The following is a 26,295-nucleotide window of genomic DNA, read 5'->3' as shown; positions in this document are numbered from 1 at the left end:
GCAGCCGCAAATGGGTTTCCCTATACGTCTTCTTGGAAACCATATCTGTATCTTTAGTACTCCGTATGCTGCATTTCATCTTCGACCTCACCGAGCGCCGCCATCGCCGCGGACAGCACCGTCTGAAACTCCCGCGCCTCCTCCGGAAGCCACTCGCACAGTATCGGCATGATCTTCTCCCACCCGTCCAGGCTCCGGAAGCGCGCCTTGCTGCTCAGCAACACGAACGTGTTCCAGAAATACGGCCACCAGCCTGCCGCGGCCCAGTCGATTATGCCCACCACGCGCGCGCCCCTGTCGCTGGAGACCAGGATATTGCAGGGCTGTAGATCCCCGTGCGAGAACACCGCGTGCCGCCCGAGATCGATGTGGTCCAACCGCCATTTGTGTGCGCGCGACCCGGCGGAGGTGGCGATGCCGTGGAAGTACGAGAGGAAGTCGCGGAGCGTGCGCGCGTCGTTGTCGCCACATGGAGAACAGTCCTCGAACGGGCGGAAGAACTCGTTCTGCCACGGACCGCAGAGAGGGCCAAGACAGATACGCCTGGGAGCGAGCTCGGAGAGCTGCGTGAAGATGTTCTTGAGATCCACTGCGACCGCCAAGCGTTCCGAGTGGGTCATGACCGGCCAGGCCTCTTTGAGTGTTCGACCAGGAAGGCGTTCCTCGACGATGTAAGTCATAGACCGCGGTTCGTCGGCCACGGAGCCTAGGCCTTCGATATCAGCGGTGTCGATGCCCTCGACATCTTCATATTCGTGTTGCTCGACCTCAGTAAAGATAGCGTAAATGTCGGGCACACGAACAGACGTGTTGCGGGAGACAAAGAGAGTTGTATCGGCCTCTACCGGTTTGACGCGCGTACCATACTTGACGATCAGGGGCAATCCGTTTTTCTCGACGAGACGGACGCTGCGCGCCACAGTAAAGTCATCGGGGCGGTACGGTTGCGAGTCTCTTCCGGTGGCGTTGAGCTCTGTAGATGCTGCCCTGAGTAAGATCTTCAGCTCTTCAAGCGTTACGACGCTTCCGAATGACATGGCAGCTAGTATGCAACTATCAGCAGGAATATCTGAGGGATATGAGATGTGGCACATACAGAAAGAGCAGCAGCTAAATGGTCAGTACGGGTTTAAACGTGATCACGCCCTGTGGCGGATATATAAAGGCAAGAACAATGCATCTTTCACTTAGCCCGGAAGCAGGGAACAATCATCCTGTCACTCGACCATCATGTAAAAAGAGTATAAGAGATTCGCGGTGATGACTCCATAGAACAAAGCAGTAAGCGAGATAGCAGAGCACGCAGGAAAACATACGATTAACACGAGGTTGATTCCATCAGCGCTAGTGAATCGGCGCCATCTCGATCCCCAAGATATTTACCCCCCTCTGCAAGAAAGCAGGCGCGGTCAGCGCACGGATCATAAACTAGACTGTGGTCGTACATAGACGACGTGAAACTCACCTTTCGCTTACAGACCTCCGTTACTCGCTGACACGCCCAGACCTTGATCTCCTTGATGTCGGGGCACCGATCTAGCACGTCCTTGACGAAGAAGTCGTCCACCTCTCTGCAGAACCCCACGTCCAGCTTGCGCAGCTTCGGTGCCTTCTGCGACACACCCTTCAGCGCGTCTTCGGATACATCCTTCCACCCATTGATATTTAACTCCACGAGTTCCTCGCCCGAGTGCGTAAGAAGCGCCTTCAGAGCAGCGTCCTTCAGATCGGGGTTACGCGAGAGGTTGAGGGTCGAGAGCCGGGTACCGCCCTGCCAGCTCTCAAAGAACTCGGCGACACCAGCGTCGGTAACCTCGAGGCAGTCCGCGAGTGTGAGAGCCTTAAGCGCGCGCGCATGTGGCTTCAGTCCGCGGAACAGCACAGCGTCACCAACGGCGGCGTGTCCGGAGAGGTCGAGATGTTCCAGTGCAGATCCGACGTGGCTCATGAGCTCGATGAGGGCGGACTCACTGAGCGCATCGCTGCGACCGGGGTACGAGAGGTCGAGGTGCGTGAGCTGGCCGCCGAGCGGCTTGAGCTCCACAAGGAACTCGTCTGAAAGCTTCCCGACTTCCTTGAGACGCAGCTCACGGAGTTTCGGGCAGCTTTCCACGAGGACACGCATGCAGTCGATGTCGAAGCGAGGGCTCTGGGTGATGAGGAAGCCCTCAAGATCGGGGTGGGCACGGAAGAATGTTTGCCAGCCGTTTGCACGAACAAGGAAGGGACCGAGAAGCTCGACTCTCCTAAGGTTTGGCAGGGCGGCAGCCCACGCGCTGGCCACGGTATCGTCCATATGGCCGCAGAAGTCCAGTCGCAAGTTTCGCAAACTCGGGTTCAGGGACGCAAGAGTGCACAGCGCGGGTGGTGTGAGCTCTGTTAAGATGTTAGGTGGCCACTAAGACATGAAAGCGATGACACATACTGGTAACATCGTACATAATCAGCCGTTCGTTCTCGATGCTGTAGAACAGAGGCGCATTCTCTTCATTTCTGAGATTCGATGTCAGTGAAAAAACCCAAATCCAAATCGCTAGCGCCACTTACAGGCTCCTATTCTTCGCCAACGCCTTCGATATTTCGTCCATGTTCATGGAACCGATGTCGCCCAAGGCTTCGACGTCGTCAATGTGCTTACTGATAACCTATACCTCCGTTAGCATTAGGTTACGTGGAAACAGACTTGTAGCGAACCTGGATGCAAACTGCAGCTAGACTGGGAAGTCGACGCTCGTCGAAATTGGTGACAGTCCGTTTGTCACCCGCAGGTTTGCGCTTCTTCGGCGCGGCGGGCTTCTTGAACGGATCGCTGCCAGATGACTTGGCGCATGGATGACAGAGATAGCCTGGAGGAGGGTTCGCAGGGAGCGTATACTTCGTCTGCAGGATGTTTCTGCTCGAGCCGCAGCAATGGAAAGAAGAACGATATATGAGCGTACCACGGTGAACTGCTTCTGGCACCTAACACAGTTCTCGAAGCTCCCGACGGGGGGCTTGGGCAAATCGTCCTTCCACATCCTGGATAGAGCGGAATACGGGTCCTCATCTTCGTCCTCGTAGTCGTCATCATCGTTCTTCTTGGCCTTCTTCTTGGCCTTCTCCTTCTCCTTCGCCTTGAGTTTTGCTTCCGCCGCCTTCGTGAGCTTGCGCTTCCGGGTTTTCACAGGTGCTTCCTCGGGCTCATCAAGGTTGTCGGATTCATACCCTTCGGCAGGCTGATAAGAAAACGATCGTGAGCTCGAACTCCATAGAACGCATCGCAGCCACAGAAGATAGTCATTTAGAGTCGAAGATGTTGCTCCGCCTTCACAAGCAGTCCCAACATGGCTCTCTTGCCGTGGGGACGTGCGGAAGACCTCGTCGTTTACAAAGGATAGGGTACGTACCCGCGCTTCCTGGGCGTCCTCCATCTCCACATCCTCCGTTTGCTGCTCCTCTTGCGGCTGTGTGCTCGGTCCAGCAGCTGCCTGCACTTGGTTAGCTTGACGTATCTGCGCTCTTCGTGCTATTGTGGTGGGTGTAATCCCAGATTCCTGAAGCCTGCGTCAATTGCATGAGATGAAGCGTAGCCCGTATGAAAACTTACACGCAAAAACTCAGTCAAGGCGGACGATGGGCCGCGAACATTGTTGTTTCGACGACTCATTTGGCGAAGTCTTGACTTTCTGGACGTATGTCCTCAGGCGCAACGGCAGGACAGGGCAGTGGATGGAGTAGAAGATATACGTGTGCGGTAAAGCTGCAGCCACTGCGGGGGAGAGAGACAAGACGCGTCGCGACGTGGTTCATTAGTGCAAATAGACCACAACAACGCGCGATCTCGTGATTCGCCCGAGTTCATCCGTGCCTCTCTTCCGGTTTCCTCCCGCCCTTTACTTATTCGTAGCCTCCAGTCACCGCCCGCAATATTGCTATGCGTGCACGAGGCCGAGGATGGCCCGCACCAACGATTGACGGCAGAGCTTCCTATTATACAACTTAGTTTATCATCCGGAAAAGTCGGCAGGGGGCGTCGGAAATAAGTATCAAGTGTCAACGCCTCGCCGCCATCCTAGTAGTAACCCGCCGCAAATCATGAGTCATGTCTGATCTCGTCGACATCTAGTACTGTACCTCCAGGACCAAAGCGGCGGGTCACAGGTTACAGCGACCTCCGCCGCGCCGCTTTAGGGGGTGTGTCCCACGTCACAGTCGCCCCCGCCGCTTCAGCGGCGGCGAGCCGACGCCGGTCACACTCCAAAAAGGCGTTTTTGGCGGCCCTGCGGGGCCCCGCGCCGCTTTGCCTACCGGGCGGTCACAGGCACCGCCGGTCGCGCCGCTTTGGACGGTCGTGTCCGGCCGGTCACACCCCAAACCCCCCGCCGCTTTGGTCCTGGAGGTACAGTACTACATCTCGGTCCCAGTCAAAGTGGCAGAATGCAGCACGACAGCTTTCCACCAGCCCGTCACCTAGGTCGATTTTGCTATCCGAATATAGAGATTGCCACCGACTTGGGAGTCCCAGGTGGACGTTCCAAGTCTGTGGCTGCACGCGAATCGTCAACATACGGAAGGTGGGGTACCGCCGTCGGTCAAGCAGGCTCCCCGCGAGGCGAGTGCAAAGCGCATCCGTGACGGAACACATTTGCCGATCGCGGTTGACCAACGTAAGCTTGAGGTGCTCGAATGCGGGGAACGGCTCCGGGACGAGCTCGAAGAGCTCGCAGACGCGCTCGAAAAATCCGTCCGAAGATGGTGTACGCTCGTTCTCATCAGGCTCGTGCCTGAGGTGCAGGAACCTCAAGGCGGAGCAGTGCGCAACGTTTTCGAGCACGTACGCGTGGAAATTCGCTGGTGTTTCCGCCGTGAGTATGGCCCGATGCGGCTAGAAGACGGGACGTACGATGCTGCTCTGCGAGCGCGAAGGCCCATTGCGGTTCACCCGGGTTTGTGACGGCACGGCCGGGCATCGGTATGGTTATCGAGCGCAGCTGCGCGGCCGCGGCGTGAATGACGGGTACCCACAGAAGCGTACATGCCGATCCATACGCAAACGCCAGGTCAATTACTTGCAAGGCTCGGGCGGCCCATCCATCGTCCTGCAAGAGCCTCTCTACGAGGGTGGGGTGGGTCCAGGCTTTGTAGTAGATTGCGATAGCTTTGATCGTTGGAAAGCGGGCCGAGTCTGGAGGGTCGATATCGAGTTCTGGGTCGGGAGACTCGGTAAAGGTAAGGGGGAGGGGCCATCGCATTCGTGATCGATGCCACCAATGTCTGACATTGAGCATCTTTAGGCGCGGTAGTATGCATATGCTGATTACGGCGACGAGGCTATCGCAGGTTTTCAACCGCACCAAATCGAGGGTGAGTCCGCGAAGCTCGCAGAGGAGGTGCCATGGCAAGAGACCTGCGAGACGAGGCCGAGAAGAGCGACCGCTGCCGAGCGCATTGCCCTCGCCAAGGGTAATGTGACAAAGCGTCAGGGTACGGACAAGTGCTCCAAGTGGGGGGTTCGCATTGAGCGTCCGGGAGAGTTTTCGAGCCTTGGCAAGGGCGGGAACTTCTTCTGCAAGAGTGATCGAACGGTACAAGCTTGCACGAGCATAAATGTGGAGTTCCTGTCCCGTGAGTGCACAGTTATAGAGTGTGCCAGTGGATGATTCGTCTCCGCTTAGCAAGTCGAAAATATGCAAAATGACATCGAGGGGGACGATCATATTGAACAGTGTATGGGGCTAAGAGACGTATACGGATGAATTGGGGTTTTGTAGCCGTGAATGAGATAAACGCACCAAATGACGGGTCGAACTGGCTGAGTGATCTGGCGGTGGTTTGGGAAAGAGAGAGCGTACGCGTTGCGCGGGGCCTATCGCGAGAATCGAATCGGAGTCGGCGCTAAGTCGGCACGGACTTCCGACGTGCCTCGCCTTGAGTGAGAGTGTGTACTTTGAACGTTTGAACGGTTCAACACCCAGAGTGATGGACCATAGTACTCGAGCTACGGACTCGTCGCCAGCAATTGCGACTCCGTATACTGCTTAGCGTAGAGAGGGACTGGGAAGAGAATCACGGCCGAGAGCAGTAGCAACGGACTGCCGCCATGTCACCTTTTGGTTTAAACCAGAGCCGACGTCAACAGAGCGAGTTGCAGGTGATTTCGCAGGCGGTGTGGGTTCTCACATAGAGACCGCTCGAAGCGGCTTGATATGTTCATGGGAAACAACTGGTTACATACTTGGAGGCACTCGAAGCTCGCGATCGAAGTCCATCGGAACGTATCAGTTTGGTCAGCACATCTCCAATCGCATGTGGTCACTCCTTGTACATGCTCAGCTTCAACGGAAGCGACGGCTTCGTCGAATCTCCGACACTCGGAAACCGGATCCCGGCGATATTCCACTTGATCTGCTTTCCCGAGGGCTCGAACCTGAACTTGAGGAGCATCAAGCACAGAACAACCTCTGAAGTGACGATGAATGCAAGTGTGAGTAATAAAAGTACGCGAAAGCTCTCGTATCGACTTACTCATCTCGAGCTGCGAGAACTTGAAGCCGCTGCAGGGACAGACAGCATCAGCTACCCGCATATTCTCAAGCACGAGGGGAAAAGGACTGACATGCACGCGCGGCCGCCGCCAAGGAACGTCATCCTGCACACGGCTGTTCAACAGGGAAGCTCATGAGCGACGTACGAAGATATACGTACAGGTTAGAGTAGACCCCCGGGATCTTCGCATCGGCAACTGTGTCGGGCAGGCCGTTGAGCCAGCGCTCGGGCTTCCACTCGAACGCGTCCTCGCCCCAGATAGCCTTGTTGCGGTTCGACGAGTAGATGCCGACGATCACGGTGGTGTCCTTGGGTACGAGGACCTCGCTGACCTGCGAACCGTCGACTCCAGTGATGGGTTGCGACAGCGGGAGTACGGCATCCTTCCGAGTCCTACATTTTGTCAGCACAACAAGACGGGACGCCGAGGTAGCAGGAGGCGTACTCGCGAAAGACGGATGTTATCGGGGGATGCCTAAGATTATATGTCGGTGTCAATGTCCAGAATAGTGGAAGGGGCAGAGACTTACATGCGCAAAGTCTCGCGGCAGACCGCATCCAGATAGGGCAGAGACACCAGAGTATCGTAGTCGATGTCTTCGAGCCCTCCGTTCGACGCCTCCATGATCTCTTTACGAAGCTTTTCCTGTACCTCCGGATGTTCCGCGAGAAGCGAGAATGTCATGGATAGCGCGTTGGATGTCGTATCCATGGCAGCGACGACAAACGTTCTGAGAAACTCTATGTTCAGATCCAGATGACAGGGATGATGATATGAATACGCACGAAACCTGTCCGACGATCTCTTCATCCGGTAATTTGTCCTCATCGGAAGCCGCCATATTTGCGCGCACTGGACGTTGCAATAGCATTGAGCGAGTCGATTCACGGGAACTACGGCAGACACTTACGCAAAATGCTCATCAGGTCCTTTCCTTCTCCCACCTTGTCCTTGAAGGCTTCGTCGCCCTGTGCCAGTAGCCCTTTCTTCTCTTCGCAAATGGCAACCGCGCGTTCGTGCATGAGGTCGACGTTCTTCTTCAGCTGCTGCATGTTCCTGTTCGGAATCATCTCGACGATCTTCCGGCGCAGCCAGGGAGACCCGACATCCGGCAAGTAAGGTAAGACGCGCCGGAGGATGTTCAACTGCATCATCAAAGGCCTGCGTATAAGCTGCTGTTAGTACTAGAATATCAAGACGGCGGAGAATGATGTACTGAAAGCTCTTCACCGCGAGACCCAACTCGTCGGCGGAATCTGCGACGAGCGGGTCAAACGAATAGCCAAGTCCAGACTGCCCGATGAGCTCCAGCGCGACGCGGCCCATCCAAGAGAGAATGTCGACCTCGACTGGGCCATTACGTCCGGACACTCGGCCTTCGATACCTTGCTGGAGCTGCGCGTCGTATGGAAGCGCTGTCAGATACAGCATTCTGTCAGGAGTGTGCCGGAGGTAGAACGCACCTTGTGTGAAATGTCGTAGAAAGTGGGAAGCATGTGCCGCATATGGGCGATGGAGAAGATAGGGTTCAGGAGCTTCCGCTGCTTCCTGTGGTGGTCTCCTGGGTATTTTCGGCGTCACGTCAGCCATAGTTATGCCAATGGACGTAGAGCGCCCCTGGTACTCACCCAGTGTTGCAAGCAGCCCAGGTCCAAGGGTGACCTCACTTGTTCTAGATCCGTGTTATGAGTCGGCTTTTGCTACTCAAAAAGGCTGTAGTACGCACTTGATGAAAAACCGGGATTCTTCGAAAACATACTGGTCTTTGACGATCACGCTGTGTAGCGCAATAGGGTCGAAGACGTAGAGGATACGATGCTACACGCAAAGTCAGCTTATGGACCTGCAAGAATGGGAGGGACTTACCCCGAGGGGTCCCGCCAGCCGCAGCACACCAGGGTAGGCCTCGGTAAGAGCGTCGTACACTGGCCAGGCATGGCGATGAAGAATCTGCTTCAAGTTGCCTATAGATTGGGAGCATAAATGAACATCGTCGCAAGTATACCACAGAGAAACTCACCATAGAGGAACGAATCGCGCGGAGGGCCAGGGATGTTGTCAAGAGGCGATGGGAGAACGACTTGCTTGCAATACTTCCACAAGAACCAGAGCACGCCGGAGAGCGCTACAGCTTGAGCGATAGTTCCCAGCATAGTTTAGAAACGCTGCTGGGAGTTGTGAGGGGAAACGATTGCGTAGCCGTCACGAGAAGCTCGAGGTCCTTATACTGGCAGCATACAAGGCGCCAGGCGTCAGGTGGATAGAGCGTCGATGTCCACCTAATATCCCTAATGGAACCTTACACACCTCCGAGCGGCGCGGCCATAAGATTAGGAATATCGCTGATGCGAAAACGTCGATATTTCACTTAGCGCTGACTTATCTGAAGTCTGTATGGTTCGGCGATGGCCAGTACTGTATACCAACAGGTCGCAGCATGCTAGAATGACGTCAGCCTCTCCAAAACCCTCTTGAAGAGAAGCAGAGTAGCACACCCCATTCGAAAATATCGTTCTTTACTTCAAACCGGGTAGTTTCGGGAATGCGCTCTGGCCTCGATTTGCGGTATGTCGATGCGATGACTTGATTTCATCGCTATCCACATGACGCCTACTAGCTCTCTGCGGTCGCGCATGTTAATTGACAGCCCATAGGTATCACCGGGTCGCTCTCGCGCAGTTGAGAACTAGGGATAAGCGAGAAGGTAGAGCGTAAGCGGTTTACGCTGCATACCAATACGCAACCGTCTCCGTCGGTGTGGACTCTGAAGACCATTGGGTAGAGCGACGCAGACGTTTGAGATCTGCATTACTCCGCAACTTTATTTGGGCCAGGCTACTGCTATGAATCAGCGTTTGAGCTAACACCGTACGACATGCGTGTGAAATCACTCACGCTGGTGCGAGCCACCATGTATAGCTCTGATTGCGTGCGCGTGCTCCGGAGGTTCACTGTGCTTGTGTGTTTTGTCAGTCGTTCAAGCAAAATATCGAGCCTGCGGTTGATCCGGCCTGGTGCGCACATGCACACTGGCTTGAACCGAAAAGGACCCTGACGATATCAGCACCTTCCGTAAGTATCGAATTTCCGAATAAAGCGCTGAGGCACTGGACGGAGACAGCCAGAGAAGGGGCATCTGTGATATGTTCGCAGATGACTAGTACTAGTGCGCGCTGAAATGTATCGCAAGCCAGCACTGGTAGGTCGACCGACGTCGGAGGAGGAATACAGTGGGAGCAGCGCTGGCGCGGCGACGCCGTCGACTGGAGGGCCTGAGCCCAGGTGGCCATCGGGCGTCGGCCCGATCGGTGCAGTGCCCTTTTTGGGCACGCGAAGTTCGTTCAACACCGAACCCTCCCAGCAACCACCACGACATCCATCCCCGGGCTTGCGACAATGCCCGTTAGGCTTACGCAGGGTGTTACTACTATCCTGGTTGGTTGAAGAACGCCCCACCCACCTGTAGCGACATCAGGAAACGCGGTTACCGCTCAATGGCTGCAGAAATCCCTCTCGACCTGGCAGCTTCAGCATCCGAGTCCTCGCAGCTCGAGTCCTCCCCTCCATCGAAGACATTGGTGATGAGTTTTAGTACTTAGAGGAGAGATCCCGCCTTTGAATGGGTCTAGGTTCCTCCCTCCTTCTTTGAGCTACTGGTACAACTCACGTACACTTACCGAATTCTCTTCTCCGCTTCGTCTCTACTCGTCTATCGCATCGACTGTGCGGCTCAACAGTCCTCCTCCAGACGTCTTACACGATTTCCGCAAACAGGTATTTTAGTAAGTACAACCGCGCGTGTATCACTGCTGGATCTCTCGCTCCGTACGAATATCTACTATACATGCCGCCGCCGAGGCGACCCCAGCTAGCGCCGCGCGGCATACCCCGGCGGCCTGTCCTGACACAGTAGTCAATAATTTATCTACGGCTATACGATGGCTCTAGCAGATTGCGATCTACCATACGTTGACTCGCATCGCAACGTGTAGTTTGTTTCCTTTGTTAAGAAGCGCTCGCTTGTGATAGGCTGATTGTGCATGAGTGGCTTGGACCAACTAGCCACTGTGGCCCGCCCATTGTCCAAGGTCACGGAACGTGCCGCTAACAACATCAAAGCGCGTCCTTGTCCATTTAGAGATCAACACCCTCTCCGAATCTCCTTACTCGCCTTGTTCCTTCACCTTACCTCTCCTACCCCTCCCGTCAGCCATGACCACTCAAACTTTGACCAAAGCCGTTCAGCAGCGTCCAAATGCAACATCGCGCAAGAAACGCGCTCAGCCTTCGAAGACTCGCCTACCCGTCCTGCGACCAGTGGTGGCCGACACCTTCTCGCCGACCTGGGCAACCGGCATCATGCGCTTCTCAACCATCTACGGCGCCCTCAACATAACCAACGAGCAGCTTCAAGCTCTCAAGAGCGTACCACGCGACGGCCCGAGAGAGGACCGGCCCACATACGCGCACGTCGCTCGCACGCGTTCTGGTATGGCCTCGCGCGGGCGACGGATCACCTTCACAATTCAAGGAGGCGCCGCCGCGGCGTACATAGCGGGGTATGGGATGCCGGTGTACGCGCTCGCCACGGTGTCCGAGTCGGAGCTCCTCTACCATATGCAGTCGCCGCTCGACACGGTCATGCCGTTACTCGGGACGAGGAACATACGGATTCGCATCCAGGTGAGCGCCCCAGGAATCGTCCATGGGAACCTTCGTACTGAGTGATGTTCTGACTGTTGCCTTCTAGTGGCCGTGCCCGCGCGATGGGAGGCTCGATCGCTTCACGTTCGAAGAGTCTGTGATGGTAGACGAATCGACGACGAGGCTCCGGATGGGGATGCTGGCTGCACAGTCGTTCTGCAAGTTCTTTGAGGTACGTACGCGGTACATCTTTGAACTATGATATTTGGCTGACCTTATACACTCGCAGAAGAACAGAGTAAAGTTTGCCGGGCTCGCAGACTACGACTGGCTTCTGCGTCCAGACGCGCTCCACCGAGTGTGGCTAGTTGAACTTGAGCGCGTGGAGAATGACGTGTACGCGGCAGACCTGAGATACGTCAAGGATTATCCCGACACCCCATAACTGTTATGTCCATGCTATGTATATCCGCTCTCGTTTGAATGCGTACCTGTAGGAGTAAATTCAGCTCGCCATAGTTATGGATCCGCATGATCTGCATGGGGGGCACTCACTCATAGCCGATCCCGCGCCGATGCCCTGCCTTCATTATTTCCCGGCTCGTCCTCCGAATCATCCTCATAGCCTACAGTTCTGTCGTTACCAAGCATTGTGCACTCCTGTGGGTGTTCCAGCAAGACCCACTCTGCACCGTGACGCACCCACTCCGTTCCTACAGTCAAGGAGACGCTACACAGCGGAGATCCATATCGGCCCCATTCGTGCACAAGGCGGCTTTGGCTCGTGTGGACTTGCGCGATGTCGGGGCGAGCTACCGGGATGCGATTCTTGGGCGGCAGGTTTGCAAATGCGAGAGAGTGCAAATGAGACATGCGGGCGATCATGCGTGAGATGACGCGCATGGCCGTGTCCTAGTCCGAGCCCAGATAAGGTGTGCTCAGCAGGCATCCCCGTGCATCGTAGAGGAGTTAGGCGGATTGTACAAAAGGGGCATACCTGCGTACACCAAACTGCTCCCATGAAGACGACAAGGGTTTCGAGTCTTTCCATGCACGTTGGTAACACCTCGAAGTCCTGTTCTTCCACATCGCTTCCGAGAGAAGCCACAGAGAAGAGCAGGTGGCGGATCGGAAGAGCCGAACTCTGCAAGAGAGTGAGCGCCGCTCTGACCTCTCCCCCACCGACCGGAACGTAGTCTTCATACGGTTTCGGTAAGACGTAGGCCGGGTTGTCGAGCTCTACAGTATGCAGAGCATGTGGGAGATCGCGGGACGGGATGTCTGGCGGAAAGAGCGACGGGATTGCACGCGCGCTACAGCATAGTATCTCGAGCTCCGGGTAATGTGTAATGCACCGCGTCGCGCCCAGACCTGGATCCAGAGGGGACGGAAGCTGCCAGAAGAAGCGCTCGCCTCTAAGAATGAGCGTACGGAGCCGAGGAAAGGCTGCATGCGGGAACTCGGGGAGGAAGAACGTCTTGCCGTTGACCTTGAGCTCTTGGAGTGCTGGGAAGGTTTCTCTGGCGGAGAGCATGGCCAGCTCGGGTTCGTTATTGATCATGTCGAGGTGCAGGGTTTGTATGTGGTTGGCGACGGTGTGGGAGAGACGTTGGAGGAATTGGATGTAGAGTGGATGTTTCTCGTAGACGCCAACCAGTTTGATCAACGTCAGTTGTGGGAAAAAGGGAAGCTCTTGGCTTATAAGCTGGAGGTCATCTTCGCTGCGGCGATACTCATGGGTCCCTAGACTCGCCAGCCAGTCCGGTCGCAAGCATCTGATCGCGCCTTCCAAAAGGGGGCAGGGAGGAGGCGCGAGCTTGCGAGCGGACTGGGCTGACTGGTCGCCCTTTTGCCAGGGCAAACTGGCGCCCACCGTGGGAACGCATACTTAGCAGAAATCGACTACTCGTTCCCACCAAAATCCGTCTTGCAGAAGTCAATTCCGACGCAATGCTCATAAAATTTGTACTGAACGACAATAAATACACATGCGAGCCAGGAAATGGGTTCAAAATGGGCTCCATACAACATGATGAGGTATAAATCGCTAAAAGGGCGATATGACCTGCCCCCAGATGGGTTTGGGCAGAGCCGCGTCGAGCAGACTGGCCAATCAGTCGCCTAGTGCAGCTTTTAGCGGTCCTGTGTTCGAGTTTAGACGTGTGAGCTGCATATAGCGCAGAATGATAGGCATAAGCCGGGGCTTACCTCTCCATTGCATACGAGTAGCCGCTTATACACGCTCCAAAGCAGCTGGTGCTGGTACCTGTATTCGTAAAATCATCAGTACGAGTGTTTTCTACCGTGGAGACAGCAGTTAGGTCCGTATCGAGACCTTTACCGCCGTCTCGCCGGTGAAAAGCCCCAAAAAACCACGACCAGCACTCACCTAGAAGCTGACGAAAGATATGCGTGCATTCAAGAGGTACTATGACCTCTCCTCGGAGCAATGATATCTTAAATCGGGCCCAGTAGGGGCGATTCCTCTGTGAGCGGGCGGAAGAACGCCAAAAGGTCCTTCACAAGGGCTGATATCCGTGTTTTAGGCGCAATACGGGCGTCCTGGAGAGACAGAAAGTTAGATATGATCTATTCAGACATGCTCGACACCTACTGGCACGATTCAGAGAGCGGAACACTGACAAAGAGCCCAGGACATGAGAATACTGCGAGAGCGACATGAGAGATTTGGCTAAGTGTTCGTTCCCACGGCGGGCGCCAGTTTGCCCTGGCAAAAGGGCGACCAGTCAGCCCAGCCGTTTCGGTACCCTCAACTTGTTGACGCCGAAACGGATGGGGACGAGCCTAATGGGTCCCCGAACAGCTGACATCCAGCGATTTTAGCGTTCCTGGACACGTACGAAGCAAGTCCATCAGTGCGCAGAGCGGTAGCAGTCGAACAAGTTGTGTGGAGAACACCTGAACGTTAATAAGGCGCGGAAGGACACGGGAAAACATGCCCTGCAGCGCCTGGAGCGACGTCATGCGGATGCGATTATATGGGAATTCGGCGGTGTGGAACGAGCGAACAAGGCCGGCGAGGTCGCGCCCGAAAGCGCAGTCTGCCGGAGCCTTGCAGAGGGTGCGAAGACATCTTCGTGTAGATCTGAAGTCTCTCAGCTCGATCGAGGAGTAGAGCAGCGTGCCGGTGAAGAAGTGGTTGTAAAAAGTGCTGATCCGGAGTAAAGACGGGAGATCGGCGGTCCTTGTGACGCGGCCTATCGCGAGGAGAAGTTCTGGTGGTAGATCCCGGGGCATGATGATCTGTCGCTTGTGAATATCAGTTGTGTTGTACAGGATTGTGTGTAACCTCTCACAACTTACGAGATCTCTATATACGAAATGCGATGCACTTATATATGGAGTTCGTGGCGGTTCAAGTACAAGAAGGGACAAGATCATCCGGACGCTCTCTCACAATGGATGGGCTAATCAAACGTGGGAACATCAGATGCGTCTAGATGCAGTCCCATGCACTCGCCCGCTCACCTCTCGTTCGCTCTTCATTTTCTTTCGAAGTCCGAACCGGCTCTAATCCGCTAACCTGAACGTCATCAGTCGTACACTGGGACCCATTCCCTTCCGCAGCGAACCCATTCCATCTCCGTCGTAAACGCTATCCTCCGAAGCGAGCCGGCAAACTTGGCCCATTCATGCACGATCTCCCGCTGTCGCGTCTGCGCCCGTGCGAGGTTGAAATTGTACGCATGGTGTTCGCGCTTCAAGGGCGCGTCGGAGAGGAGAAAGCTGTGCAATTTTGGCATTCTGGAGAGCATCCGGGAGAGGATCTCGACCGGGTAACTAGCCTGGGAAGTGTTGATATGAGCTCTCAGCGCCATAGGGATGTTCGGACAGCCTCAGACGCACCTGCAGGTTGGGGTCGTGGACGCTTGAGATCAGGAGGCTCTCGAGGTCCTTTAAGGAAGGCAGAACCTCCTCAAGCTGCGTAACCGTAATGCGGTAGACGTGGAAGCTCAGATGCCGAATGGGTACCCCAGAGTAGCGCAGATGAAATAAGGATTCGACGACCTCGTCCCACTCCGGCGAGATGTGCGAGAACGCGCCCCCGTTCCGTTCATATGTCGCTCCGTTGAGTCGGATGGTGTGCACCGGAATTCGATCGCCGACCTCGGCTTGTTTGGGTATCATGAGGGGAAGGTCTTCCACATTGCAGGCCAGACTCTCGAGTTGGGGGTACGCGGTGTAGGGAATGGGTTCTCTCCACGAGGGTAGTGCCGAGTCGTCGTCCCACGGTGATTCGGAGTCGTAGGATAAAATGAGGGCTCGCAAACGGGGGAATGCGCCATGGGGGAAATCGGGGTGGAAGAATGCGGCGGCCTCTAGTTCGAGGTCCTGTAGGGAAGCAAAAACGGTGGATCCGAGTACGTGTCTCACTGTGTCCGCATCCGACTCGGCGAGTGACATTTTGAGAAGGCCATTGCAGCAGGAAGCCGCCAGCTGCTGCAGGTAGTCATCGTAAGTCGATGGGAGATTACGAATGCTAAGACTGGTGAGGTGGGGTACGGCGGGAGCGCGAGGACTTGCGTCCGGCACTGTGTCTTCATCCGTGACTTCAACGTCGACAGAGGAAAGCGACTCCCAGGATGCCAAGAGATTGACGAGGACGCGACATCTGAGCGTCTCCAAGACCTTGAAGGTAAACTTTCGGATGTTGGCCAGACGTGGAAGGGCGTGCTCCAGACCGTCTTGCAGTTCTCCGAACTCATTTCTTCTGAGGTTGAGGATGTCAAACCCCGCGATATGAAGGGACAGCACAAGACTTGCGAGGTCTCGTCCTGGCATAAACGTAGCCGATGTAGCCTGAGTAGATAGGGTGTCGAGGCAATTTATGGTTGGTCGCTGGTGTCTTAGTTCTATCGCTGAGTAGAGGTGTGGTGTGAGTGCTATATTGAGGGATGTGTTGACCAACAGGAGAGATGCCAGATCGGCGACATTCTCGAGGTATTCCGCTACAAGGAGTAGGAGCTCGGTAGGGAGGCATTCCAGAGAAGATATTGTGTTGTTTTCTCCCGACATTGGACGACAATTGGGATCGAGCAGGCTAGAAATGACTGGTACTATCACACACAAGAAAAGATAAGTTCTCAATTCGCGTCGGTCGCCCAATAGACGGTAGCCGCTCCCATACGTACATACCTCAGTGTTTCATCTAGGATTTCTAGAGAAGAGGCGAGCACTAGGAGATGATGGGGGAGCCCGTCTTCGAGGTCGCTTGAGGTTAAATAGTGGTTAAACAGGTTTCGACCGGAAGTGGACGACGGACCGTGAGAATATGGATCATTGAGGGCGCCTACTTAAATATGTGCTCGCTCTCGGGGACTTCGTTGTCCGAGTCATTTTCTGCAGCTGCCACATATGTCGGGACTACGGGCCTCGACTGAACGTTCCGCAATGGAACAACAAGCCAGGATAGTGGAGGAATTCGAAGCTACGCTCTTTCTGCGCGCGCAGATGAGCGAAGCCCAGCTCTGGGATCCCCGTCGCAGAACACCAACGGGAGAGCTCAAGATGCCCAAGTTCGTGCACTTCCACATCTTGGATGGTGCAGACGATTTAGATGAGATATTCTGGGAAGGTGAGCATCCGCTGCGGTAATAAATCACGATTTGGCTGATCTTCCTGTGTCGTGACAGATCCTCGGACGTTTACGGCACGACGCGGGCGCAACAACTACGTAGAAGCGTGGGGTCTATACAAGGTATGTAGCCCTTCATTCATGGAGCGGCTGTCTTCGCGAACCAATTCGCATCGCATCTTGCGATATGATGATCTGCAGAGCGCTCACCAGTCATGCTTGGCAGGCCTTCACGTTAGCTCAAAGGCCGCACGCAGAAGGCTACCCGATTGTTGACCCAGTGCGCGAGACTAAACGAACGGTAATCTGGGATTATACTCCGCACAGAGCGCTGTAACTCATTCCTGATGCCACAGCTCATGGAGACAGACATCTACGACCAGGCCGGGGGCGAATTGAAGCTCCCGGAACTACAATTCATTGACGTCCTCATTGCGCGTAAGGTAGTAGACGAATGCTTTGTCTGTGGATCATTGTGTTCTAATCACTCGACAGGTTGCAGCCCTGAAGGCGCTCGACCTTGGCACGCTTCCACGAAGCGACTACATTATGTACCTGTCACTCCCGTGAGTCGTTGCATACCGTCGCTGCATATTCCTCAGGTATCCTTCTGCTTACTTATCTTGAATACACTCAGGTACATTCCAGTTCCGGGAAATCGCGGTGGCGACCGCTACTGGCGCCGCGTGCGAGTCTCGGGTGGTCTTCCACTAGCAGTGTTCGCCGACAAGATCATAACTCCCCTATTTGGTTGGTGAGTGCCGTCCCACGCGCATCCGTATAGGCGACAGATCCCTCATCCTTGAACCTAGGGTCCGAAACTCGCACGCCCACCTTTTCACCGACTTCAAGGATGGTGCGCTCTTCGGTCCAAGGGTACGAATGCGACAAGCATCTGCTGCCTTTGGACGTGCCCTAATCTTTCATTTTAGAACTGCAACACTGTCGATATGCGGACGCACCTCAATAAATCCGGACGGGCATTCATTCCCGAGGAGGAGTGCGTCTTATTCTTGCCGGCGACTGCTGGGCTGTGTGCTTATGCATCTTGTTCTAGGTACCGCATCTCGCACATCCTCCAACACGCTGGAGACGTGATGGGCTACCACTATGACCTTGGCGACAACTGGTGGGTGGACATCAAGGTACGACAGGTCCTGAATGCCTGGCTTAACATGCGCTCATGCATCTTGTACAGCTCGAAGAGGTCATTCCCGCCGTCGACAGCACCAACGCGTTCGAGCTGATCAGCGGCGCTGGCGGTGCCCTGCCCGAGGACGGCGCGGAGCACTTCGGCAACATCTGCTGGGCCCATTTCCTTCGCTCCGCGGCCGCGTGTTTGAGCGGAAAGATTAAAGCCGTCAACCGCATATTCACGGCCACGAACCACGCGGGCAAGCCTCGACCAGCGCGCCCTGCAGATTACGACTTCGACCATTTCGACTTCCCGGGGACTCGCGCGGCGGTGCGTGCGGCGCTCGATAGTAAGGCTAGTCTGTCGTGGGGAAGCAAGACGGCCGTGCATCCGCTTGGTAAGACCAAGGGCCGGGACCTTGTACGCAAGGAGCATCAGGCGATGCGTCTAGGGATACACCCCAACGACCTGAAGAAGGGCACGAAGGTCCGGCACACGAGAGCGAACACAAAGGGCGCATTCATCGAAGAAGGGGTAGCGAACAGGCGGGTAGACAACCCCAAGAATACGACGTGTGCGTGGTGTGGAAACCCGCATGACCTTAAGATTTGCACGGGGTGTAGGCAGAGATACTACTGCAAGAAAGCATGCCATTCGGTACGTTGCTCCACGACACACGTTCAACGTAGCTCACTTTCCCGGACACAGGCGCACGGACGACGTGGACATCGTGACGTATGCCGTTAGGCGTGCTTAGATACACAACCTACCACAAATAACATACGCCCTGTAGTGATATGTAAGCCCTTCCCCAGATGCTTTTATACACGCCGAACCTCTGACAAGGATTTTTTGATGGTGTTGCAGCCAAAGAGAGACAAATGTTAACTGAGTCTGATGAGGTCTGAGGTCTGAGGATTCACTCCGTCTAGATCGTCCTGGAGGCTGCACACCACGCTCAGCGTGCTTTGTCGCAATCAACCCTCCCCTTCTCCACAGACACTTGACCCTAGCCTTCGGATCCCAGTGCGAGACTGTCAACTACTACGGTGCCCGATGACGTAAGTAAGTTCTAAGAGGATGTCAAAAATATCGGTCCGAGGAGGTGATGACCAAACTGTCCTCCAGGGTACCCAAGATTATTGCCAAGATGAAGTCCATGACGGCCTCATGCGACGGTTGAACTTGGCGTGCTCATCTGCCTGCAGCTCCCGGAAGACCTGTGAGAATCCGACTCAACATAGCGGCGAGTAGCGATGCCGGTGGTACCGCCAAGTGCCTTTTCTTCGGAGTTAAGGATAAGGTGGAGGAGTGAGCAGAGTGAGCGAACGTCGCAGACTCGATCGTACCCGCACGTCGGTAGCATTTCCCGATCGGGACAGAGGAGGAGTAGGCGCCCATGGTGACCGAGGGAGAGGGAGTTCGAGAAGACGTCGCTGCAGCTGAACGCACGTCGTCCATGTCGTTGGTTTATGTGCTATGCGCTATCACCGAAGCTATGTTCCCCTCTCCACTTCACATCCGCACTCGGTATATAAACCCTCGCACACACCGAGTCCAACTTTCCGCCTTCCCTTGAACCTTCCACGCGCCGTCGCAATACCACAGAAACACCGTAGAAATGGCACCTAAAATGCAGTATGGTAAGTGCTTCCTAAATGTACATTCCCACCGATAGACCGCTTCTGACCGTGTTCATAGTTCGTCTCGGCAACTCGGGCTTAAAGGTGTCCAAGATCATCCTCGGGTGCATGTCATACGGTCACCCCGGCTGGCAAAGCTGGGTCCTCGGCGAGAAGGAGGGTATTGAGCATGTGAAGTTTGCGTATGTCCAACAGCCCGCGTTCCCAGTCGTCGGACACTCATGTTTGGCCTGCAGGTACGAGCACGGTATCACCACTTTCGATACCGCAGATGTGAGTTCGCTCTCTCCGCTGGTTCCGCCTCATTATACTGACACTATGCGATGCTGCAGGTGTACTCGAACGGCCTCTCAGAGATCATTCTCGGAAACGCCATCAAGCAGCTCAACCTTCCTCGAGAGGAGCTCGTCATCATGACCAAGGTCAGCAGACTCGTCCGGGCACTCAGATTCGGCCTCTGATAGTCATGGTCCTTTGCGATAGATTCACTTCGCGATTGCACCAGAATTTGGCACCAACACCATTATCAATGACCCGGCCGAGATGGGCATCATCAACCAAATAGGCCTCAACCGCAAGCACATCTTCGACGGGGTCAAGGCGAGCTTGAAGCGGCTGCAGTTGGACTACATCGACGTCCTCCAGTGCCACCGCTTCGACTACGAGACGCCGATCGAGGAGACGGTAAGCAATTCACTCGATAGTGTAGTAGAATGTTGACTGATCGCGTTCTACGTAGATGCAAGCCCTGCACGACGTCGTCCAAGCAGGATACGTTCGCTACATCGGCATGAGCTCCTGCCACGCCTACCAATGTACGTCATCTCTGCATATGATTGTCCTATTGAATACAATCTGATCACCGTTCCGTGCTATAGTCATCCAGATGCAGAGTACGCTCGCTCACGCCTTATCGCCTGAACACGCCGATCTGACACTTTTGTAGACTACGCGATCACGCACAACCTGACGCCGTTCATCTCGATGCAAAACCACTACTCGCTCGTGTACAGGGAGGAAGAGCGCGAGATGTTCCCGTCGCTGAAGATGTTCGGCGTCGGGTCAATCCCGTGGTCCCCCCTCGCGCGCGGCCTGCTCACTCGCCCCGTCGACTCGTCTTCCAAGCGCGGTGACGTCGACCGGTATGTGCCCGGGACCCCTCTCTATCCACAAGCATAGCTCCTGACTCGCATCTCCACAGATTCATCGGCAAGTACAAGAGCGAGGCGAACATCCAGATCGTCAACCGGTGCGTGCGCCCGTCCCGCGATTGCGTCTCTGATGCTGACATGAGTTGTGGAATAGGGTGGAGGAGCTCGCGAAGAAGAAGGACGCAAAGATGGCGCAGATCGCGCTCGCGTGGACGATGGCGAAGGTCACCGCGCCCATCGTCGGCACGACGAACCTCTCGAACCTCGAGGAGCTGCTTGGTACGCGTGCATTTGTGCTGTGCCATCGACGGAGAGTACTGACCCAGCTTGCAGGCGCACTCGACATCAAGCTGTCCGAGGATGAGATCAAGTACCTGGAGGAGCCGTACAAGCCGATGGAGGTCACTGGCCACACCTGAGGGTGCCGGCTAGAACTTGGCGTAGTCGCTGTAGCTGAAGGAAAACGTTGTATTGTACGATAAAACGCATTGCAGGATTGTTGCATTAGAGAATGGTAAGGGCCAGATCGCCCGTCCATGTCATGTTCGAAAGAGTATCAACTGGGGTGGCACTGCCTCTTCGCCGTGGTGATCGCAGATTCAAGAAACATGAGGTAAGTTTGTGTTGCATGTTTCTCACCACTACGTGGTACAACTCTCTCTCTGCTCGACCACATATGCAGCTAATAGAGCTTCTCAGTATGCGCAACTAGATGTGTCCAGCGATGCCCATAGGGGCGTACGGCTCCTCCAGGTACCTTACTTCTTCCTCCGTGAGAATCACATCCAAGCTCCCTACAGCGACGCCACGGATCAGAAAATGTGACCCGGAAATATTGAGGCCGCACCACGTACCGAGGAGGTCCTCCAGCTTCGCAACACTGTTGGGCCCGATGATCGGTGCGGTAACCCCTTCCCTTGACATCAACCATGCCAGAGAAACCTGAGCCATGCTAGCTCCTCTGCGCTTCGCTATCTCCTCTAGGCTATTCGCAACGGCGTTGTTAGCGCGGGCTATGTCGTGCGTCATGAACACGTTTCCTACCGGCTGACGATTACGGGAGTCGCGTCGCTCTTATACATAAGCAGGCCGCTGTAAAGAACGTTCAGCGCGCGTCGTAAAACGAGGTTCCTTCGGCCATAACTTACGGGTCCGTCTGTGAGCGGAGAGACCCCGCTTCCGCGTCAAACGGCCTTGCGAGGAGACCCTTCGCGAGCGGCGACCAGGGTGTCGAGCCCGCGCCGAACAGCTACCAGCGCGTCAGAATACCCCATCGGGAGGCGCGACGCCCACATACCCTGAGCGTCGGGAGCATCTCGCGCTCCTCCTCGCGGTAAAGGAGGTTGTAGTGGTTCTGCATGGAGATGAACGGCGTCAGACCGTTCGCTAGGGCGTAATCTGCGGTATCGCCAGATCAGCGCTGCGCTCGCGGGATCGGCCCGCGGAACGCTGTACGAACTTTGCATGGCGTGGACTGGCGCGGGAAGGCGATTAGCGGGCGGTTCGACGGAAGCGGACGGCATGGTACGTACACTGGTACGCCCAACAGGAGCTCATGGCGAGGTAGCGCACCCAGCCCGCCTTAACGACGTCATGCAAGGCATGCATCTGTGCCCACCGATTAGCATTCGGCTGCGGCGGCGCTCGGGGACGGGCTTACCGTCTCTTCGATCGGAGTGTTTGCATCGAACCGGTGGCCTGCAAATGCCGGCAAGGTTTACTACGCCCGTATACTACGTCGTACTAGGTTTGTCGCTCACAGTGAAGGACGTCAATGTAATCGACCTGTAGCCACTCCAGGGACCCTTTGACGGCGTCGAAAATATGCTTTCGGCGCGGTTAGTCAGAACAGAACGGGCCGTCACGATAACAGGTATGCGGCGCACTTTGCGGCTGGTGCCATGCTGGTTTATGATTCCGAATTTCTCGGGTGTATTGCGCTTCTTCTGGGCGTCGGGATCTTCGAGAGGGAACATAGGGAGTCCTAGCTATATTGTCGGTGACGAAGGCTTTCAGCAGGATGCATGCAGAAAGTTGCGAGGAGAGCGCACCTTTGTCATGAGCACGAGTTCGCCGCGCGGAAGGTTCAGTTTCTTGATCGCGTTACCAAGAATCCGCTCGGAGAGGCCGGAGGAGTATGCCTACGCCTCGGAGTTAAGTCAGAATCCAGCGCCACTATCCCAGAGCGAACCGCACATCGGCTGTGTCGAACGTCTGGATTCCGTGCTCGTATCTGCAGCGGCGAAGAAGTTGGTCATCATGAGACGCACGCTGAGGCGGAAAGGTACTCACGCGGCCTGAACGAGCTGATAGCCCTCCTTCTCGCCGAGGACAAAGGGCATGAAGCGCGGGTCGCCGAACATAGACATCCCGAGTATAAGCTTAGAGACCTTCAGGCCGGACTTCCCGAGGGGTACTAACGCGCGAGCATGAGAAATCCGGACATGAAAGTGGAAGCAGCGTGATGAGCGGGCGCACCGTATTGCATAGGCATTGCAGCTGAAACAACTGAGAGAGGAGGACCGGCGAGAGGAGGGTTGCAGCGATGAATGCTACCTCCTGTGCTCGAGCTCAACCACCTTTTATTCCCCAGCTACCGCGCGGCGTTTTCGACGCTCGCTCGTCCCTTATCTTCTCCTGCGTCACTCGACACAAGTAACGCCCCCTCTTGACAGAGCTAACAAGTTCAAGGACAGCTCATAGAGCCCTCGAACAGCAGCGAACATACTCACGATCCTGCATGACGCTACTAGCATGCCCAAGTATATGGCCATGATATGTTCGCCGGCCCAAAGTCCACTGAGAAATGCGGTGAAACGAGAGGGACATACTGGCGCGAACATATCCGGCGCGAGAGGGCGGTTCCAGATCTGGTATGTTGTCTGCCTTGGCGCTTCGAGCACACGGAAATTGGGCGATAGTACGATGATGCCATATCCGGGCTTCACGGGCACTTAGTGTACACAAGATATTGAGTTTGTGGACGAAACTGCTCTCGCGGTATTTTTAGTTGTGGCCGAAGACGGGAACGGGCTGGTACGGCTCCTCGAGCGCCTTGAGCTCTTCTTCGGTGAGCTTCACGTCGACTCCCTCTGCGCAGCGCGGTCAGGGAAGACGTGGGAGGGACGACGCGGGAGGGGGACTGACTGAGGATGTCCTCGAGGTTGGCGAGGCTGGTCGTGCCGACGATCGGGGCGGACACGCCGGGCTTGGAGAGTATCCAGGCAATCGCAACCTGAGCCATGCTAATCTTACGCTTCTTCGCGATCTCCTCGACACTACGTTTTCAGTATATCAGAACAGGCAGTGCTTATCCAGGCCCAGAAGTGAAACGCACCGGGAAACGATAGTAACGGTCGCCTCGTTCTTGTACTTGTCGATGATCCTGCAAGGAGTACAGTCAATGGATGCGAAGCGCGTAATGACGGGTGTGTGCGCACCAGTCGCTTTGCGCCCTCTTAGACGCAGCGTCGAGGGGGCGAGTCAAGAGACCGCGAGCAAGGGGAGACCACGGAATGGAGCCTACGCCGAAGAGCTTGAGCGTGGGGAACATCTCGCGCTCTTCCTCGCGATAGACGAGGCTATACTGGTTCTGCATCGAGATGAATGGCGTCAGGTGGTGGGTGATCGCGTAGTCTGTGTGACGATGTTAGAAACGAGCGACCAAAGCGGATTTCATACGCCGCCGCTCACTCTGCATCTGTTGGACTGAAGCGTACATTAGAGCGTGGACGAGGTGGAATGGGTAGATGCTACCCACATTGGTAGGCCCAGCACGAGCTCATGCCTATATAGCGGACATATCCTGCTTTGACGACATCGTGCAAAGCTTGCATAGTCTCCTCAATGGGCGTGTTGTAGTCGAAGCGGTGGCCTATAGCATAACGTTAAATGATTCGCCGCTTGAACAACGAACTGGCGACTCACACTGGAGCACATCGATGTGGTCGAGTTGCAGACGCTGGAGACTAGCCTTCACGGAATCGAAAATGTGCTGCGTGCGGGATGAACATGCGCCTTGTCACCGGGGCATGAGGGGAAGCGGCGTACCTTACGGCTGAGGCCGTGCTGATTGATGATCCCCACTTCCTCCGGCTTCTTTCCCAGAACAACGAGGTTCAGAGAGACATCCGACGCAACAGGTTGGAACAGCTACAAGGCCCATATGTGAGCTGCGGGTCTCGGTCCGGACAATGGCAACACTACATACCTTAGTCATGATCACGAGCTCGTCGCGGGGAAGCTCGAGTTCCTTGATTGCTTTGCCCAGAATGACCTCTGAGAGACCGTTGGAGTAAACCTGACGCAAGTTCACGTTAGCAAGTGAGGAACCACGAGAGCATCGAGACCACCCACGTCGGCGGTATCGAACGTGGTGATGCCGTGGTCGAATCTGCAAAGTTACGTCAACTTCCATTCTGTCTAATCAGCTGCACGGCTACTCACGCAAATTTGATGTGCTTGAAGGCCTCCTCCTCACCGAGGACCCAATCTTGCCATTCGGAACTGCCGTAGGACATGCAGCCGAGTATGATCTTTGAGATCTTCAACCCGGAGTTGCCAAGGCGAACTGCAAACAGGACTATGAGTACCGGCACAACAACATCCCAGTGGATAGTACACTAGTACACGCACCGTAAGACATGTTGTGGGCGTGCATTTTGCTGTGATGGAGAGATTGAGTTGTATTCGCGGGAGATGCAAACTGGGCAATGAATGAGTATGTTACGGCCGGTATATATAGACAGCGAGGCGTCGGCGCTGCGCCCATGACTTACTGGTGTTATGCCGTACGAGGAGGAAATTTGCGGCTTCAACAGGACATATCAGAACAGCCTCTTCGTCATCGGGAAACGTCAAGTCGCTTCAGCGTCAGATAGTGGACAACGGCGCCTGGCGGATTCAATTGGTACCTACCCCGGCATGACGGCGGCTTCTCCAGACTCCAGCCGTGTCTACGCCCAAGTAGGGTGCCATCGTACCCAGCAAGGAATCTCGCTCTCACACCGGGATCCGAAGGACCACGGTTGCTCAACATTCTCAGCATACCATCTTGGCACGGGTGGCAGTTTTCCTGATACAGAAGGGCCACAACCGACTGACAAGGCCCGGTGTAACGATGTCATCGGAGCGCTGAGGTTTGTACATATCGGACATCAGCACCGCCCTCCGGAAGCCTGCTAAGGTGACTTCGGAGGAGCTGTAGACGGCTTGAAAACGCCTCTTGAGGCCTCCGCGTTGCCTCCTTGGGAGAGATTTTCCTCGGTTGTTCAGCTTGTGGGCAATACGATGATGATCTGTCACGGCGATATGATGGGCTGTTGAGCCTCGCACGGTGACGTGGCTGGTACTAATTCACTGCTCACGATGCTGGTCAACAGTTCCGACAAACGATAAGATGAATGGGTCGTACGTGAGACGTTAATGTGGCCCGGAGAGTGCGACTCGAGCGCCTCGCGCCAGGCGGGGAGTTGCATACAGAGATCCACGTGTTACGTTAGAAAGCCAGATTAGGGAGGATTAGGGCCGGCTTTATCGTAGCGCTACGTCAATACTAAGATCATCAGTCAAAGCTAACACAGCTTTCTCCCACGATAGCT

At 55.4% G+C, this 26,295-nt stretch overlaps 9 protein-coding genes across 9 annotated transcripts; 3 read left to right on the top strand and 6 right to left on the bottom strand.

Annotated features, from left to right (window-relative positions):
• Positions 1–53: 53 nt before the first annotated feature.
• TRAVEDRAFT_46302 (uncharacterized protein) lies at positions 54–1,037 on the bottom strand (the record flags this gene model as incomplete). The annotated part of the gene is made up of 1 exon (XM_008038217.1): positions 54–1,037. One exon carries the CDS (start codon positions 1,035–1,037, stop codon positions 54–56), a length of 984 nt encoding a protein of 327 aa, XP_008036408.1.
• Positions 1,038–1,344: 307 nt separating this feature from the next.
• Positions 1,345–3,017, bottom strand: TRAVEDRAFT_119621 (RNI-like protein; the record flags this gene model as incomplete). The annotated part of the gene is made up of 6 exons (XM_008038935.1): positions 1,345–1,389; positions 1,466–2,376; positions 2,426–2,493; positions 2,548–2,645; positions 2,695–2,880; positions 2,940–3,017. The coding sequence occupies 6 exons, from the start codon at positions 3,015–3,017 to the stop codon at positions 1,345–1,347; spliced, it is 1,386 nt and encodes a 461-aa protein (XP_008037126.1).
• Positions 3,018–6,291: 3,274 nt separating this feature from the next.
• Positions 6,292–8,679, bottom strand: TRAVEDRAFT_120490 (cytochrome P450; the record flags this gene model as incomplete). Its single annotated transcript, XM_008038934.1, has 14 exons — positions 6,292–6,440; positions 6,505–6,533; positions 6,596–6,628; positions 6,685–6,918; positions 6,971–7,000; positions 7,056–7,256; positions 7,312–7,378; positions 7,437–7,687; positions 7,743–7,921; positions 7,990–8,087; positions 8,155–8,198; positions 8,253–8,344; positions 8,393–8,490; positions 8,547–8,679. 14 exons carry the CDS (start codon positions 8,677–8,679, stop codon positions 6,292–6,294), a joined length of 1,638 nt encoding a protein of 545 aa, XP_008037125.1.
• Positions 8,680–10,738: 2,059 nt separating this feature from the next.
• On the top strand, positions 10,739–11,615 carry TRAVEDRAFT_46299 (uncharacterized protein; the record flags this gene model as incomplete). The annotated part of the gene is made up of 3 exons (XM_008038216.1): positions 10,739–11,209; positions 11,277–11,402; positions 11,460–11,615. The coding sequence occupies 3 exons, from the start codon at positions 10,739–10,741 to the stop codon at positions 11,613–11,615; spliced, it is 753 nt and encodes a 250-aa protein (XP_008036407.1).
• A 110-nt stretch (positions 11,616–11,725) lies between these two features.
• Positions 11,726–15,973, bottom strand: TRAVEDRAFT_71236 (uncharacterized protein; the record flags this gene model as incomplete). Its single annotated transcript, XM_008038933.1, has 6 exons — positions 11,726–12,082; positions 12,168–12,314; positions 12,357–12,913; positions 14,032–14,434; positions 14,764–14,976; positions 15,038–15,973. 6 exons carry the CDS (start codon positions 15,971–15,973, stop codon positions 11,726–11,728), a joined length of 2,613 nt encoding a protein of 870 aa, XP_008037124.1.
• An 882-nt stretch (positions 15,974–16,855) lies between these two features.
• TRAVEDRAFT_166210 (uncharacterized protein) lies at positions 16,856–18,648 on the top strand (the record flags this gene model as incomplete). The annotated part of the gene is made up of 9 exons (XM_008038932.1): positions 16,856–16,889; positions 16,993–17,067; positions 17,123–17,209; positions 17,262–17,332; positions 17,404–17,520; positions 17,579–17,642; positions 17,699–17,766; positions 17,824–17,911; positions 17,965–18,648. Exons 3-9 carry the CDS (start codon positions 17,126–17,128, stop codon positions 18,646–18,648), a joined length of 1,176 nt encoding a protein of 391 aa, XP_008037123.1. The 5' UTR covers positions 16,856–16,889; positions 16,993–17,067; positions 17,123–17,125.
• Positions 18,649–19,522: 874 nt separating this feature from the next.
• On the top strand, positions 19,523–21,114 carry TRAVEDRAFT_46296 (Aldo/keto reductase; the record flags this gene model as incomplete). The annotated part of the gene is made up of 11 exons (XM_008038215.1): positions 19,523–19,544; positions 19,603–19,726; positions 19,781–19,817; positions 19,877–19,966; positions 20,028–20,228; positions 20,284–20,359; positions 20,423–20,437; positions 20,491–20,686; positions 20,746–20,793; positions 20,850–20,974; positions 21,029–21,114. The coding sequence occupies 11 exons, from the start codon at positions 19,523–19,525 to the stop codon at positions 21,112–21,114; spliced, it is 1,020 nt and encodes a 339-aa protein (XP_008036406.1).
• A 289-nt stretch (positions 21,115–21,403) lies between these two features.
• On the bottom strand, positions 21,404–23,189 carry TRAVEDRAFT_46295 (Aldo/keto reductase; the record flags this gene model as incomplete). The annotated part of the gene is made up of 14 exons (XM_008038214.1): positions 21,404–21,489; positions 21,550–21,680; positions 21,740–21,787; positions 21,844–21,944; positions 21,993–22,093; positions 22,155–22,169; positions 22,228–22,303; positions 22,356–22,393; positions 22,456–22,522; positions 22,582–22,683; positions 22,747–22,836; positions 22,892–22,928; positions 22,988–23,111; positions 23,174–23,189. 14 exons carry the CDS (start codon positions 23,187–23,189, stop codon positions 21,404–21,406), a joined length of 1,032 nt encoding a protein of 343 aa, XP_008036405.1.
• A 512-nt stretch (positions 23,190–23,701) lies between these two features.
• TRAVEDRAFT_46294 (aryl-alcohol dehydrogenase) lies at positions 23,702–25,340 on the bottom strand (the record flags this gene model as incomplete). The annotated part of the gene is made up of 12 exons (XM_008038213.1): positions 23,702–23,787; positions 23,843–23,973; positions 24,033–24,080; positions 24,136–24,331; positions 24,389–24,403; positions 24,456–24,569; positions 24,623–24,689; positions 24,746–24,847; positions 24,906–24,995; positions 25,052–25,088; positions 25,142–25,265; positions 25,331–25,340. 12 exons carry the CDS (start codon positions 25,338–25,340, stop codon positions 23,702–23,704), a joined length of 1,020 nt encoding a protein of 339 aa, XP_008036404.1.
• Between the last annotated feature and the right edge of the window lie 955 nt (positions 25,341–26,295).

Source organism: Trametes versicolor (assembly GCF_000271585.1).
Source record: "Trametes versicolor FP-101664 SS1 unplaced genomic scaffold TRAVEscaffold_4, whole genome shotgun sequence".
NCBI classification, from domain to species: domain Eukaryota; kingdom Fungi; phylum Basidiomycota; class Agaricomycetes; order Polyporales; family Polyporaceae; genus Trametes; species Trametes versicolor.
The sequence above is the reverse complement of the archived record's forward strand: the minus strand, read 5'-3'. Positions and strand labels throughout refer to the sequence as shown.